At 43.5% G+C, this 16965-nt stretch overlaps 1 protein-coding gene across 1 annotated transcript in view; it reads left to right on the top strand.

The window, feature by feature from the left end:
• Positions 1-16965, top strand: part of wds (WD repeat-containing protein wds) — a 194787-nt gene that overhangs the window by 87100 nt on the left and 90722 nt on the right. Inside the window, exon 9 of the mRNA XM_070529944.1 lies at positions 14094-14140. Coding sequence (XP_070386045.1) covers positions 14094-14140 — 47 coding nt within the window. The remainder of the gene's footprint in view (positions 1-14093; positions 14141-16965) is intronic.

Here is a 16965-nt window from a genome sequence, read left to right on the forward strand (position 1 = left end):
TCCCGGTTTACGTACCACGTGCGAGCATTGTCCTTCAAATAGAAATAGACACTCGAGAGTTTGTCCGCCGAGCTGATCTTATGGTTATACTGGGCGACGCGCTCGAACTGGTCTAGCCAATCTTGGACGTCTTCAAAGGCATCACCATGAAAGCTCTCCGGGACCATAGTATTCTGTAGTGTTACTTGCGATGGAGCTGCGGTGGCCATGTTATTTGTAGGAGGCAAACGATTTCTCGAAGTTTCTTGCAGGGGACTGGACTCGGGCGCTAAGCCTAGCAGGCGACGACTGAAACGGTGGACCGGTGTTTCGATGCGCGATGGTGATTCCGGGCTTGATCATCGGCTCTGCGAAAGGGTGCCAAGCATGAAGAATACCCAGCACCTCCACCAGTGTAACGACGTGGGATTGACGAGTATGCGTAGCAGCAATGCCAAGAAATGCACTTTATCAGTCGTTCAAGGGAACAACAACAACGTCTTCTTCGTTTTCCTTGCTTCACCTAAAAACCCGCGCTACTTCAGCGTCGTCCCCACTGGCGCATACCTGCTGAATTATGGTTCTGCCAAATATAGTTGTGTCAGTATGTAAGAAGCGGAACAAAGCATTGGAGTTGCTTCACGATTCTCCAACGGCAGAAAACTTAGTTAATTTAAAGCATGTCAAATACCAGGGAAGAAGAAGGTGCAGACAAGCTAGAAGAGAGAGTTGGCAAAAGTACATCTCGGGAATTAACTTTTGCAAAGATGAGACAAAGGTCTAGAATAGAGTCAACAAAATAAAAGGCTGACAATCGTACTCTCTACCCTTGGTAAAATACTTGGGGAGACAGCATGGAATACCAAGTGAACTTTCTGGGCACACATTTTGAACACGTATCGAGCTCATCACACCACTCTGAAACATTCGAAAGATATAAAACACAAATAGAATGACTGCCATTAGAGCAAAAAAGTTCAAAAGGGAGGCGTACAATTGACCATTTTTATAGCAAAATGTCAAGCAAACGCTAAACTACTGCAACAAATCTGCCCGAGGTTCTGATCGTGAAACACTTTCTGAAACACAAAAGAACCTTCTGCAATATGGTTTTTCGGCCACATTCCTTCTGCTTGGGAAGAGGCCATTATAATTTCCATGCTGAAACCAGGTAAGGACCCTTCTTTATAGGCCTAAAGCGTTGATGAGCTGCCTATGCAAACTTTTTGAGATGATGGTAAACAGGCGCCTGCTCCACTATCTTGAAACCAATAAAAAATTATGCCTATGTCAATGCGGTTTCAGGGAAGACAGGTAAAATTCAGAAATTCGCAGGTGCTAGCTAGAATCGATTGGCACAGGACAAGGGTAATTCGAGATTGCAGGGAGAGGCCTTCGTCCTGTAGTAGACATAAAATAGGCTGATGGTGATGATGATAGACTTCAAACCAGCTTGTTCCCATGGAAAGGTGCACCCCGGATGCCTTTATCCACGAACAGCTTGTCTTATCAGTATTCCTTGATATGGAGAGGCATATGATGCTATGTGGTGCTTTGGGATCCTTCGGGATCTTTCTGGAATGGGTATTCGTGGCAACTTGCTTAGCATTATTGAGTTACCTGTCTGACAGGTCGTTTCATGTTGGAGTTGATGTGCAGTTTCAACTGTTTACTCAGGAGACAGGTGTACCCCAGGGCGGAGTGCTGAGCTGTATGCTTAATGAATTCTTTACTTGCCATAATACCTCCCACATTCTTTTACTCTATGTGGACGTTGTACAGATAGGTTTCAGGTCGTGCATTCTTAGCATCTGCGAGAGACAGCTACAGCTTGGCCTAAACAAACTGCCGGAGTGTTGGATGAAAATGGTTTTAAATAAACTCTCAAAAAAGCACATGTGTTCTAGCTCTTCTCATACAAGAGGCAGGTATATTACTAGAACCCATTATTGACCTTAATGGAGAACGACCATCGGTCAGCCTCGAACACAAATTTTTAGGTACTGTTATCTTGGACACAAAACTTAATGTTATTCCCCACTTGAAATATCTTAAAGTGAAGTGCCTGAAGAGTATGAAGCTACTTAAGCTGCTGTCTCGAACAACCTCGGGCAGACACAGGAGGTGTCTGCTTAGCCTGTATAAGAGTCTCATATGGTCACTCCTTGACTACGGAGCTGTGGTGTACCATTCGGCAATAGAGAGTGTTCTAAAAATCCGCAACCCAGTCCACGACCTCCGTATACACCTGGCAACAAGCACTTTTAGGACAAGCCCTTTGGAAAGCCTTTACGTTGAGGTCAACGAATGGTCCTTACACCTTCGCAGAACATATCTAAGCTTTTCATACTTTCAAATGTAAATTGGATATTGAACATCCGTGTCACTTAACTGTGCTTGACTTCTGCGAGACTTCACCATAACTGCCCATGTGTTCGCGCTCCTCCATCTGTATGCTTGGAAGAATTGGCAGAAGAAACTGGCATTCCCCATCAAGAAACGGTCCTAATGACTCCCATTTCTCTTGCACTACCTTGGGAATGGCAGACTATCCAGTGTGATATGTGTTTTGTTGCAATTTCAAAACATGCACCTGAGGTGCATATACATTCACATATTGTCGAACTTCAGATGAAGTACTCCTGCGCAGAATTTTATACCAGTGCTCCTAAGTCTACCTATGGTGTGGCTCGTGCAGCTCTCGGACCGTCATTTTTAACTTCTGGTGCATCAAATCTGTGCACGAACATTTTCATAGCGAAAAACATATGCGATCCTCTCAATGTTTTTCATCATGCATATGAAGTTTTCTCATGGAGGCCGAAAGGCAAGAAATGTTTTAACCCTTTGAGGGTCGAATTACAGTAAAACCTTGTTAATTCGAACCGCAAGGGGAAGCCGCTTCAGTTCGAATTAACGAAAGCTCAAACTAACAAAACTGAAAGAGAACAACAGTACACTGCAATTTGGAAGCAGTAGGGAATGTCAGAAATTTGGCGTATCAGAAAGTGATGGCGTGTGCTGCGGGCCATCACTTCAGACCCAGAGCTGCGACTTCAAGTCGCAGCTCTGGGTCTGACTGTGCCACACCACCGATGTCCACCGAAACGAACGTTAGCCGAGGCTTAACACCATCATAAAGAATCGCGACGGCCGGTACATCCTAAGCTGAAAACAGACGTGCACAACCGGTGAAGTCTGCCGAGACAAAGACGCTGAACATGTGAAGGTGGCGAAGGCCCCGATTCGTCGGTTCTTGATTGCAAGCGCAGCTGCGACGCACTTGATTCGCTGTGTTTTGGTGCTTGCCGCACCATCTGCCGCGCAACATTAGCAGCTACACAAGATTTGCAAAGCCTCCGAGATTCGCGACGGGCAAGAAGTCTCGGAGGTCACGTAGAATGGAGAGGCGGCAGCCGCCGCTGCCTTCTGGCCGATCCCGCGCCGGTTAGATTTTTCCTGATTTTGCCTTCTCTCGCTGTTCTCTTCGTTCCGGAGGTGATGTAGCCTTGTGTGTAGGCAGTAGGCACGTTTCTCTGGCCGTGTGCCAGGTGCCAAGCCGCCGGCACGGTGGCATGTAGTTCGAATTATCCGTGGCAGAACCTTCTGGTGTTCGAATTAACTGGCTTTTTTATACATAGACTTCTGTGGAGCTCGGCCTGACCAAATCATACAGTTCGAATTATCCATAAATTCGAATTATTGAAGTTCGAATTAACGAGCTTTCACTGTATTTTGAAAAAAAACTTTCCCAGGTGGTCAAGTTACTTGATTGCGGATCTTAAATGTACAAAATGTATAAAGTCGGGAATAAATAGTAAAAAAAAATTAGGAACAGTATTTTGGTGTCGGCATCACTCAGAACTGCAATATGTTCAATAGTATTTCAGAGTGTGGTACTCCTTGAAACATGGGTCTATGCACAGCGCCTTATCGGAGTCTGCACCCCTAAAATGCGTGTCTGTTCTCCTCTTGGAACGACAAATTGTGTTGGTGCACACGACATCTCTGCATGCGGCTGCCTTGGGTAGAGGTCTGAGGCACCCTCTCGCGTAAGCGTGTTGCCGCAGAGAGCGAGAATACCTCGTGAGCGGTGGTGATAAATAAGCTTAGAGCAGCGCCAATCAAGATAGAAATCAACTTCCGCCGCCCTGCAAGAGAGTGCCGACAAAGAGAAAAATGACGTTTCGGGCGCCTCCGTTGTGATCACGCGGCGAAACCGCAATCGCAAAAGGGGTGTTGCCGCAGTTCGCGCGATGCGCTGAAGCTAGAAATCAGTTCTGTTTATCTCCCTGTACAAAAGGTAGCACAAATTTCAAACGCTTGTAAGTCCTAAGAGGTGGCAGCGCCTCCCAGTGAGCACACATCGTCATTATGGTGCGAAATTTCAAACGGAGGCTCGAAACCATACCCGTACGGCAAAGACCTTGCAGGACAGAAAACCGCCGCCGTACATGTATGGCAAAAACCTTCTAAGGGTTAAAGGGTGTTCAAAGAAAACTTCGCATGCGTGTGGTGGACGATTATGCGAGCACATTTTGGCTGCCGAGACCAAACTAATAATGATCGTGGCCAAGAGAACTATCGAGCCTGCAGTTATGTCAATGACCGTTAACCGTAACCGTCATTCATCACTAACCATCATTCACAGCTGCTGCATGTTTTTGATATATGCGGTACAGACTCGTAGATTTAAACGCATTTCAAATGTTCACATGCGCACATTTTATGCAACGCTTACTTTTACGATTCATACCGCAAACTTAAAATCTGCTTTGCAGTAGCAAATCTGCGAGTGGAAAAAGATTCAAGATGCACAAGCTTCTAGATCAAATTTATTTCGTACAGGGGAATGGATGAGCAATGGCTGGTGACAGCAGGGCATGAGTGCTGGTTATTAAAGCCTTGTGCGCAGAATTGAAAGCCAATGTAAGGCAATAAGTTATTAAGAGTAACAACAGGTTATTTTTATTGCACTAATCACAAAGATGGCAAACTTGCAAAGTAATTATTTACGCATTGCAGACTGTAATATGACAACAAATCTTTCTTTATCTCTTCATACTACTCATGTTAATTTACTATAACACAGCACTTATTAATCGTACAAAAATAATTTCACATTCCTCACATCAACTAAGGCTGATCGAACAAGCAACATATTGCTGGCGGTAAATGCTGAAACTATCACAGCTGTCTCATCAGCGGGAGCGCACAATGTTTTCGCATACTGCAAAACAATGAACACGAGTACATTATTTGACCTTACATAAAAAATCAGAATGCCGACAAAAAAAAAACAAAAAAAAAACAGAAAGGTTAGGATGTAGCAGGCAAATCGTATCTGCTAGCATTTACTCTGTTTTGAACACATTGTTATCGATCTGCATAGTTGGGACGAATTGGGCAAGTTGGTAAGTTAACATTCTTGCCGTATATGTGCAGTGCGACACAGCCGTGTCGTCCATTCTTTGTCTCGCGTCTGTGTCGTGCTGCGCATATACTTCAAAAATTGCACAAGTGAACAACCTCTCATGCCAGATGTACGCATTTCAGTGTGCACAGGAGTGTTACTCGAGATAAATGCTGCTTTAGTTATTATTAAGTTATTAACTTAATATCGTCGAACACCGTACCTGCAACTGGGAGCCGATCGGTGCAGTGCACGCTCGATGGTCCACTGATTGCAATTTTGATGGCACTGACAGAAACAAGTCGGCGCCGCGCCAGTAAAGTTGGCTTCACAGCGGCGCAGTTGAACATTTGACGTCATTTGACATCATGTGAGAGTCACAGCAATAAAGTGGGCAATATTTCCACAGACGGTCATCTGGCAACCCATTGTAAAAAGTGTGTTGCACAACCACCTTGCCATCCCTTGCTCGATAAGACGGTCATTTTGTACCGGCATTGCGAAGACCTGACAAGAGAAATCAAGGAAGCATCTGAGATTGCCCGGACAGGTGATTTATGCGTCAGCAAACTGTCTGTGGCATTATCAACTACAGAACTTGAATTCATGGCATGATGGCAAGTGGCGTTTTCGTTAAGCTTTTATGTCCTTCTTTCCCTTAGCAGAATCAGTTGCGTATATATGCCCCTCTTCCGCAATAAATGCTGTGTTGAAAGTTAGCGCTTGTCCTGTCTAGTCTTTGTCGATTGTCCTTCCCGTGTTATGCTTCTAGTGTAACAACATCGAAGCCTGGTGATGTAACGCTGTGGGCGAGGCATCACCATAGGCTCCGCCTCCCTTCGTTGGAACAGAGGGTGTTGAGGAGGAATGAGAGAGATAAATATTCCTTTCGTGACATCTATGCTCCTGTTAGGTTTTTAAAAAAAATTCTTTCGATTATATGTTCCTGGGAGGTACAAAACTCGTCCGAAGGCACCTTTGAGGCTTCAGAGAAAGGTGGTTCAGGGCCCCTTTAATGCCTAAGCATTCTAGGGCTGCTACTGTCAGAACTTTGTCCGTCCGACCGTCTGTCTGTCCGTCTGCCCGTCCATCTGTTTTTCTGTGTGTAACGCATTACACGATGCACTGCATGCATAGGTATACATGGATGTCCTAAGGAGGTGTGTATGAGAATGCATTATGACTACGTATGACTTACGAGATTTATGATTTTGAACATATATAGTGAGTACTCAGATGTATAATTGTAGTAAGGTTAATAAAGACGAATAAAATTAGTTAAGTGTAATGGCGATTAACTGAGAGTAATTAGGAATATTGAGGCTAATTAAAATCATCATCATCATCAGCCTGTTCTATGTCCACTGCAGGACGAAGGCCTCCCCCTGCGATCTTTAATTACTCCTGTCCTGCGCCAACCAATTCCAATTGGCGCCTGCGAATTTCGAAATTTTATCGCTCCACGTAGTCTTCTGTCATCCTCCATTGCATTTCCCTTCTCTTGGTACCCATTCTGTAACCCTAATGGTCCTACGGTTATCTAACCGGCGCATTACATGACCTGCCCAGCTCCATTTTTTTCCTCTTGATGTCAAATAGAATATCGTCTATACCCATTTGCTCTCAGATCCAAACTGTTCTCTTTCTGTCTCTTAACGTTATGCCTAGTAATCTTCGTTCCATCGCTCTTTGCGTGGTCCATAACTTGTTCTTAAGCTTCTTTGTCAGTCTCCAAGTCACTGGCCCATATGTCAGCACTGGTAAAATGCACTGATTGTACACCTTCCTTTTCAGTGATAATGGTAAGGTTCCAGTCAGGAGCTGGCCATGTCTGCCGTATGCGATCCAAGCCATATTTATTCTTCTGTTAATTTCCTTCTCATGATCAGGGTTCCCTGTGATTAATTGACCTAGGTAAACATACTCCTTCACAGACTCTAGAGGCCGACTGGCGATCTTGAACTCTTGTTCCCTTGCCTGGCTATTATTCATTATCTTTGACTTCTGCATATCAATCTTCAACCCCACTCTTACACTCTCTCTGTTAAGGTCCTCAATCATTTGTTGTAACTCGTTTGCATTGTTGCTGAATTGAACAACGTCATTGGCAAACCGAAGGTTGCTGAGATATTCGCCGTCGATCTTTACTCCAAAGCCTTCTCAGTTTAATAGCTTGAACACTTCTTCCAAGCACGCAGTGAATAGCATTGGAGAGATTGTGTCTCCCTGTCTGACCCCTTTCTTTATAGGTATCTTCCTGCTTTTCTTGTGTAGAATTACGGTAGCTGTAAAACCTCTGTAGATATTTTCCAAGGTATTTACGTAAGCGTTCTGAACTCCTTGATTACGTAATGTCGCTATGACTGTTGGTATCTCTACTGAATCAAATCTACTGAACCTTTTTGTAATCTATGAAAGTCATATAGAGAGGCTTATTATACTCTCCAGATTTCTTGATAACCTAATCAATGACGTGGATGTGATCCATTGTAGAGTACCCTTTCCTGAAGCCAGCCTGTTCCCTTGGTTGACTAAAGTCCAGTGTTGCCCTTATTCTGTTGGAGGTAATTTTGGTAACTATTTTATGTAATACTGGGAGTAAGCTAATGGGCCTATAATTTTCAATTCTTTAATGTCTCCCTTTTTGTGGATTAGTATAATGTTCGCATTCTTCCAGTTTTTCTGGGGCCCTTGCAGTCGATAGACAGTTCATATAAAGAGCCACCAGTTTTTGAAGCATTTTGTCTCCTCCATGTTTGATTAAATCAACTGTTATTCCATCTTCTCCTGCTGCTCTTCCTCGTTTCATGTCTTGCAAGGCCATTCCGGCCTCATCGCTATTTATAGGAGGAGTTTCTGTATCCTGTTCGTTACTGTTTCTAATGGAGGTATCCTGACTCCTCTGGGTACTGAACAGGTAAGTATAGAATTTTTCTGCTTCTTTTACTATATCTTCGAGATTGCTGATGATAATACCCTGCTTATCTTTCACTGCATACATATTGGTTTGTCCTATGGCAAAGCTTCTTTCTCACAGATTTCAGGCTGCATTAATTTTTTACGACTTCTTCAGTCTTTCTCACATTATAGTTACGAATATCACTTATTTTCACCTTGTTGATCAGTTTTGACAGTTCCGTGAATTCTATCTTATCTCTTGAGTTGGACACTTTCATTTCTTGTCGTTTCTTTATTAGGCCCTTTGTTACTTGGGAGAGCTCGCCTACTGTTTGCCTTGAAATCAAGGCCTTGGTGCCTTGCCTCCCACTTCATTTGCGGCCTCTAAAGCCAACCTACTTACGGTTTTATACATTAGCTCTATGTCATCATCTCTCTGTTCTAAGGCTGCATATTTGTTTGTAAGTACCAGCCTAAGTTTGTCTGCTTTTACCCTTACTGCCTTTAGGTTGACCTGTTTCTTCTTGACCATTTTTGCTCTTTTTCTCTTCAAATTGAGGTGAATCCTAGCCCTCACTAACCTATGATCACTGCACTTTACCCTACGTATCACTTCTACATCCTGCACTATGCTGGGACCAGCAGAAAGTATGGAGTCAATTTCATTTCTTGTTTCACTTAAAATCAGTTTATGTTAAATGATTGAACTGATCAAAAGTTACTAAGGTTAAATCAACTAAGCCTGGATAATAAATAACATGGAATAATAAATGATAATGGAAGTGGTAAAGGAATACATCTACTTAGGGCAGGTAGTGACTGCAGGTCATAAGACTGAAATAATTAGAAGAATAAGAATGGGTTGGGGTGTGTTTGGCAGACATTCTCAGATCATGAACAGCAGTTTGCTTTTATCCCTCAAGAGAAAAGTATATAACAGCTGTCTTACCAGTACTCTCGTACGGGGCAAAAACCTGGAGGCTTACGAAAAGGGTTCTACTTAAATTGAGGACGACGCAATGAGCTATGGAAAGAAGAATGTTAGGTGTAACGCTAAGGGATAATAAAAGAACGGATTGGGTGAGGGAACAAACGCGAGTTAATGACATCTTAGTTGAAATCAAGAAAAAGAAATGGGCACGGGCAGGACATGTAATGAGGAAGGAAGGTAGGCGATGGTCATTAAGGGTTACAGACTGGATTCCAAGGAAAGGGAAGCATAGCAGGGGCCAGCGAAAGTTAGGTGGGCGAATGAGATTAAGAAGTTTGCATGGACAACATGGGGCACAATTAGTACATAAGTGGGGTAGTTGGAGAAGTATGGGAGAGGCCTTTGCCCTGCAGTGGGCGTAACCAGGCTGATGATGATGATGACAAACCACATTTAAACTTGTGAAAAACCCTCACTAAAAGACAAAGCTTATACTTTCTGATGAGGCTACCCTGTGCATTTTCATTCCTTAAAAATTTGTGTTAGCTCCTGGTTAGATCAGATGATGGAGCGGTTGCCCCGGAAAGGCGGTGGTCCCGGGTTCGAGTCTCGGACCAGGGCGAATTTTTCTTCAACTCTGAGGCTTTTCTTTCGAGGAACCCATACGGGTTTCCTTTGTAGCAATTGCTACAAATGGGTGGATGTCTGATTTTTTCTTTATCAATTACTTCTCTCCACCTTGCGGGTTTCCGCAGAACTACTACGTCAAACTCTTGCCTTTGCTTCGTGTTGTTGACAAATTTGTCTTCGCCCTGCTATCTGCTAGCCGCCTGGTTAGCTCAGATGGTAGAGTGGCTGCCCCGGAAAGGCGGTGGTCCCGGGTTCGAGTCCCGGACCAGGACGAATTTTTCTTCAACTCTGAGGCTTTTCTTTCGAGGTACCCGTATGGGTTTCCTTTGTAGCAATTGCTACAAATGGATGGATCTCTGATTTTCCCTTTATCACTTACTTCTTTCCACCTTGTGGGTTTCCGCAGAACTACAACGTCGAAAAGGGTTCTACTTAAATTGAAGACGACCCAACGAGCTATTGAGTGGAGAATGATGGGTGTAACGTTAAGGGATAAGAAAAGAGCAGATTGGGTGATGGAACAAACGCAAGTTAATGACATCTTAGTTGAAATCAAGAAAAATAAATGGGCATGCGCAGGACATTTATTGAGGAGGGAAGATAACCAATGGTCATTGAGGGTTACGGACCGGATTCCAAGGGAAGGGAAGCGTAGCAGAGGACGGCAGAAAGTTAGGTGTGTGGATGAGACTAAGAAGTTTGCAGGGATAACATGGCCGCAATTAGTACATGACCAGGGTAGTTGGAGAAGTATGGGCGAGCCTTTGCCCTGCAGTGGGCGTAACCAGGCTGATGATGATGAATAAATAGCAAAATAATTATGTTTATTTACCTAAGTTAAAGTTTCACCTGAGTGCACTTCTCTCCTAAACTGCTCCGAATCAGGTGTGGTTTATTCATCCTATGGGGGAGTGGGTAGCCAGGGCTCCATACTGCAAAAAAAGTATGCAGAACCTCTACTGGTGTTGTCAAAGTGTGCATAAGCCTACCCCCAAATTTAAGTTTGCCCACCCTCAAATTTAAAGTTGGCCAACCTCCAGATTTCTCCAGACTTCAAGTTGGCCCACCCCCAAATTTTGTGTTGGCCCAACCCAAGTTAGCCCACCTTCAAATTTCAAGTTGGCCCATCCCCATATTTTAAGTTGGCACTCCCCGAAATTTAAATATGCCCACTCCCAAATTTATGCTGGCCTACACCCAAATTTCAAGTTGGTCCACCCCTACTATAGTCTTCCCCCATGCATCTCTATGGTTATTCTCTCTAATCATTCTTTTTCAATTGTTCCTCATCGCTTATAAAGCTACCAATCATCTACATTTACATTATTATAATGATTAAATGTTGTCACGTCAGACATTATGCATTTTTGGGCAGATAGAAGGCATTACTTTTTTTGCGTGGCGGACAGATTTTGCTGCAGTACTCGCCAAAGAATGCTTACACATTAAATTATGCTGGGAGTGACTGTTAACTAGCGGGCATATGTTGGTACTTCCATGTTTTCATTCTAGCGTACCGAGTGGGGTTTTGATAGCAGCATACGCTGCATTGCAGGTCCAGCCTGTTGCGCCTCCACCTGGGAAGGGAGGCAATCTACAGCCGCTTACCAGCTGTGTGTGTTTGTTCTGCCCGCCAGTAGATGGCACTACAAGCGGCCGTGCTTCCCCTTGCTGCCTGTTTCTGGTGCTCTAAGCAGCCTCCGCGGAGCGCAGTCCACGCACTCGCGTGTTGCCTTTCATAAAGAACCATCCTGTCCAACCAAACAATTGTTCTTTGTTGGGTGCCTAGCCACAGAGGCCTAGAGGGGGGGGGGGATGCAAAAACACCCTTGTACTTAGATTTAGGTTCACGTTGAAGAACCCCAGATGGTCAAAATTAATGCGGAGTCTCCAACTACAGCGTGCCTCATAATCAGGTCATGATTTTGGCACATAAAACCCCATAATCTAGAGAGGTCTATAGGGCAATGTAGCTGCTGAGAAAAAGGCTACATCTGTGGCTTTCTGTGATGCAAACATAGTATACCTATGCCTACAGCAGACCTTCAGCCTTTTTTTATGACATATGTTGTGAAAATATTGGCAGAGGCATTGGGACACTCGGGTATCCAACAAACTACTCATAATCAAATCAAAGACAAGGAAATTGATCTTTGAGAAAACAGCAAGGCGCCAGGAAGTGCTGCTTTGTAGATTATTAATACCGTCATACCGTACTAATATACCTCTGCACCCAGTGTTCTTTTTAATTTTAGAACAGTATGAAAGTTCGTAGCAAAACTGAAAATGACAAATAATTTGGCCAGGCTATTTGTAGCACAGCCTGTCATTGGAAATTGTAGCTGCAATGCAGCGACTTGCAGAGCACATGCCTTGCAGCCCTTGTGCTGAAGGGCTCTGCTGAGGCACTAGTTCATCTATCATTAGCACATTCTAGTAATTAATCCTTCATAATGTACTTTTATGGCCATAGCACTCGCTGTTCATGGACATTATGTTATTCGATAAGTGTCATGATGCCATATATAGTGCAAATTTTAGGCCGATATACAGCAATCTCTCATCCACCATTTGCAACTCATTTCTTCATTGAAGAACAGCACATTGCCATTCATTGCCAAGTGTCATGGTGCCCTTTGGCCATTTCTGGCCTTTGTACCAAAAAACGGTATCCATCCATTAATGCAACCCCTACTCCTAGAACCAGTACACTATAAGAACAACCGAATGGTGCTCAGTGTTGCTTGATTTTTTTCAGATATCTGCACATGATTGTGCAAACATGGCTTAGCACCATGCCGCAAATTTAGTTGCAGAATGTGTTAGGCCTAGCCACCTAGGCAGTATGGCTATGATGCTGACAAGTAACAGAGCGACTAGTGACAAGCCATGGTGGCAAGGTCATCGTCGTAAGCCTCATCGGAGGCCAAGTCACTCGTGGGGTCTAGACTGACATCTGGCAACTGCACGTGAATGCATAGCAACTTGAAAATGTGCACATTTGGCCGGTGGCTTGGCGTGGTCAGGCCACAGTAGGCAAGCCGGTATGCCAATCCCATGAGACCACTCCGATCACACAGTTACATTTTAGCAATGGTGCAAAGTGTTTAATTTATTGTTTGCCACGTATTGGCATGCCAAGCCACCAACTGGCTATCAGGATCAACCTTTACTGGCCCATTCGTGGTGGCAAGCTTTCTCATAGACCTGATTGCATTTTTTTTCCTGCTAATGTCGGCATGTATGTTCATATGAATACCAGGTATAAAGGTATTTTTGTGTCAGATACGACTTCGTTGTAACGAGGTTTGACGAATTTTGTTTCACAGTTAACAATATCCACTTGCGTTGCATGCATATGCTTGGTGCCTTCATGACAAGCAAACTAAAAGGTTAATGTTTGTTACAGTGAAGTTATAATGTAGAAGATGCCATGCAAATGTAGAGTATAGAAGTTTCCCACCTGTTTTGCCAGCACAGCACCCCACGTGTGGTCTAGCGGAGATGCTCTCAAGTGCATAATACCTGCCAACTCTCCTGAATTTTTCATATAATGTTTATGAATCTGTTCATATTACAATTTTGCGAATGTTGCGTAAAGCTTTACGAAAAATTAATTTGTTTCTCTGAAAAGCTTTAAATGGTTCAAAGATAGGGCAATATAACGAAAGAAATGCATAAAAAAAAATAGCGATGACACCTTGTGGCGGGCCAAAGGGGGGTACATTCTTGGAATAAGTTTATTAGGACAGGTTCCTGATGTGGGCCAAATAGGCAAGAGAAATTCTCTGAAAAAGTCACCGTGGTTTATTTGCCTCATAAGTCTCTGCATCTAAATAATTGTTATAAAGTCTTCTCATGTCTAATAATGCCTTATTTTCTGGATTTCTGTGAATGCCCACAGGTTGGCAGGTATGCAAATGTTGGGACAACCAGAAGTTGGCACTTACAAGCACCTTGGTGTGGATGATGCTGTAGTCATCTTGAAGAATGGTGGCCTGTGGTTTTACATGCACGTGGCGCTGTCAGTCAGCATGGACGACCACATGTGCCAGTGCTTTCAATCCCATAATGCTGTTCACTTTAACATACCAGTCCCGTGTTGGCCATGGTATTCGCTATTGTTGACTGGTTGCCTGCACAGAATTGGTGCCACAGGTTTTCTCATAGGCTAGGCTCGACAAGTGCAGTTTTGTTGGAATGTGTTGAGGTTGTATAAGTGTGTGTGTTTCTTTTGTGCAGCCGCATTTGGGACACAGCATCGGGCCAGTGCTTGAAGACACTGATAGGTGAGTGAAAGGGAAAATCCCCTCTGTGGCTGACAGATAGAGGGAATAGGAGGGCCTTCTCCCATTTATTCCCTGTCATGCACTTACTGGCACTGAATTGGTGATGCACTTTCCTGCATAGTGTGCGAATAGTATCAGCATGGCTTTGGGTCTGGCTGCGTCTGGTTACTGATGGTGTTGGCAGCCAATCTTGGGCTTAGCCAAGCTTCATGTGCTCACTTTAAAACAACTGCATGCTTATTTGTGAAAACACTTTCTATCCGGCACAAACATATATGTTATTTTTGTCACATCTTTATAAAATTGCTCATCGCAAGTGACCTTATTCTTGAGTGAAAACACGGGGATGGTGGGAGATGGAAATTCAAGACGATGAGCAAAACGAGAACAAAGTGAAAGCAGGAGCCAACGTTTCGACAAGTGGACTTGTTTTCTTCAAGGCGACATATGCTTTCCTCGCCACAATATATATAGGTGGGGTTCTTCTAAAGGGGACAGGGTGTAAGGCGGGTGGGTGCGGCAATGAGCAAAGGTGTCTTAGCGTGTCGAATTGAGAATAAAGGAGTGCACAAGGCCAAGGACCTGGCCGTCTGTCAATCACGTGTCAACGCCCGTGTGTTAGCCGGCGTGTCAACGGCGTCTCATTGCTGCACCCACCCGCCTTACACCCTCTCCCCTTTAGAAGAGCCCCACCTATATATACTGTGGCGAGGAAAGAGTATGTTGCCTTGAAGAAGACAAGTCCACTTGTCGAAACGTTGACTCCTGCTTTGCCCTTGTTCTCATTTTGCTCATCGTTTATTCTTGAGTGTGTTATATGGATGCATAGTAAATCAGGATGTGCATTTACCTTCAATTATGAACTCTGCTACTTTATGTAGCATGTGAAAAGTAGGTACATTCAGTGGGAATCCTTACAAGATGTCCAACAGTGAAATGTCAAGCTAAGTGCCTCTAGTTCTACTATGGTATGGTATGGTATGAAGAACTTTATTTGGTCCTGAAGGTCAACCATAGGTTGACGCAGGCCGCTCCCACGTTGGGACTGTCAGGCCGAGCCCTTCAGCCACATCGCGTGCCTTCTGGACTGCCCGTAATTGGTCAGAGAGTGATTCGCTGTGTAGCATTTGCCGCCACCATTCTTCTTCCTTGTCACAGTCTGTGAAGACCGTGGGGCACTGCCAAAGCATGTGGTCAAGAGTAATGATGCCATTGCACTTATTACAGTTGATTTGAGTTTCCCTCTCAGGATAGATCCTGTTAATAAAATATGGACTTGGGTATGTTCTAGTCTGTAGCAAACGTAATCAAATCAAATCAAATCAAATGTTTTATTTCCAACAAACTTGTTGGGGGTCCTCCAGGCGAAAAGCTGCGACATACAGCTTGAATGTGCCTGAAGGCCCTCACATGGCAGCAGTACAAATACAAATACAAATACAATATACAAATACAATACAACGTATTGTTACAAATACAATGGGTTACATTTACAATAGTTACAAAGATCACATTTCAAAAATTTCTTTACAAAAATATGCTCCAAGCTGTTTTCGAGTCAAGGTATTTGTCATAACAATTTCTTTCCCAAATTTATTTAAGAGTGAAGGTAGCGTGTGTCTTAGCGACTGCATGAGGTAATTTGTACGCCTGTACGGTACTAACCACCTGTCTTTGCTGCGGGTACGCGCATCAGTTCTGTCATATTCAAGTCGTGACGTATTTTTTAAAAATATTTGAAACTTTTCGGAGCCGAAGCAAAAAGAATATAGTAGCCTGTATTCGTAAATGTTAGTTACTTGTATTATGTTATAACTTTCAAAAAGTTGCGCAGTAGAATGGAAATAAGGTACATTCGCCACATGTCGAAGTGCTCGTTTTTGAAGTAGAAGAAGTGCATGAAGATTACGTTTCGTGGTGGTAGTCCATACAAGCGCACAATAATTCAGATGCGATTGAAACAAGGCATAATATATGTACAACTTTACTTTCTCTGGAAAAAAATGACGGCAACGGGACAATGCACCTGCGGCAGATGACAATGATTTCATAATTTGTTCAATGTGATATGTCCAGTTCATATCTTCTGACAGCGTCACGCCCAATACTTTGTATTTGGTTACAATCTCAATGGGCGCTCCATCCAACAATAATTCTTCATTTAAATAAGACTGCCTGCCTCTTGCCTTGAACAATATGGCCTTTGATTTGGAGCTATTAATTGTTAGAGTGTTATCACGAGACCAACTCGACAATTTAGAAAGGATGCTGCGAGATCTTTGTAACAGATCATCAAGATCATTGCCAGAGACAAACAGGCTCGTATCGTCAGCGTATAGTACAATGGATGTGTCACTTACTATTTCAGCAATATCGTTTACGTAGATATTAAACAAAATCGGGCCTAAAACGCTGCCCTGGGGCACCCCTGATTTAATTTCCCTATATGAAGAGCAGTATTTGTCTGAAGAGCAATCTGATCTGTCTGGGCGGACGCACTGCGTCCGCCCAGACAGATCAGATTGAAAGAGCTGATTTGCCACGCCATGGATATCATATCCTTCTAGTTTACTTATTAAAATTTGATGACTTAAACGATCAAATGCCTTGCTATAATCAATAAATATACCCAATGTCAGTTTTCCCGCATCAATATTATTAATTATTAGTTCTTTTTGGCGTAACAAAGCTGTTTCGGTTGACCTGCCCGAGCGGAATCCGTGTTGACATTCAGAAATAATGTCATTCTTCGCAAAGAAATTGTTAATGCGAGCAGAAATCAGTTTTTCTAAACCCTTAGAAAAGGCAGATAAAATGGAAATAGG

This window comes from Dermacentor albipictus, unplaced genomic scaffold, assembly GCF_038994185.2.
Source record: "Dermacentor albipictus isolate Rhodes 1998 colony unplaced genomic scaffold, USDA_Dalb.pri_finalv2 scaffold_36, whole genome shotgun sequence".
NCBI classification, from domain to species: Eukaryota; Metazoa; Arthropoda; class Arachnida; order Ixodida; family Ixodidae; genus Dermacentor; species Dermacentor albipictus.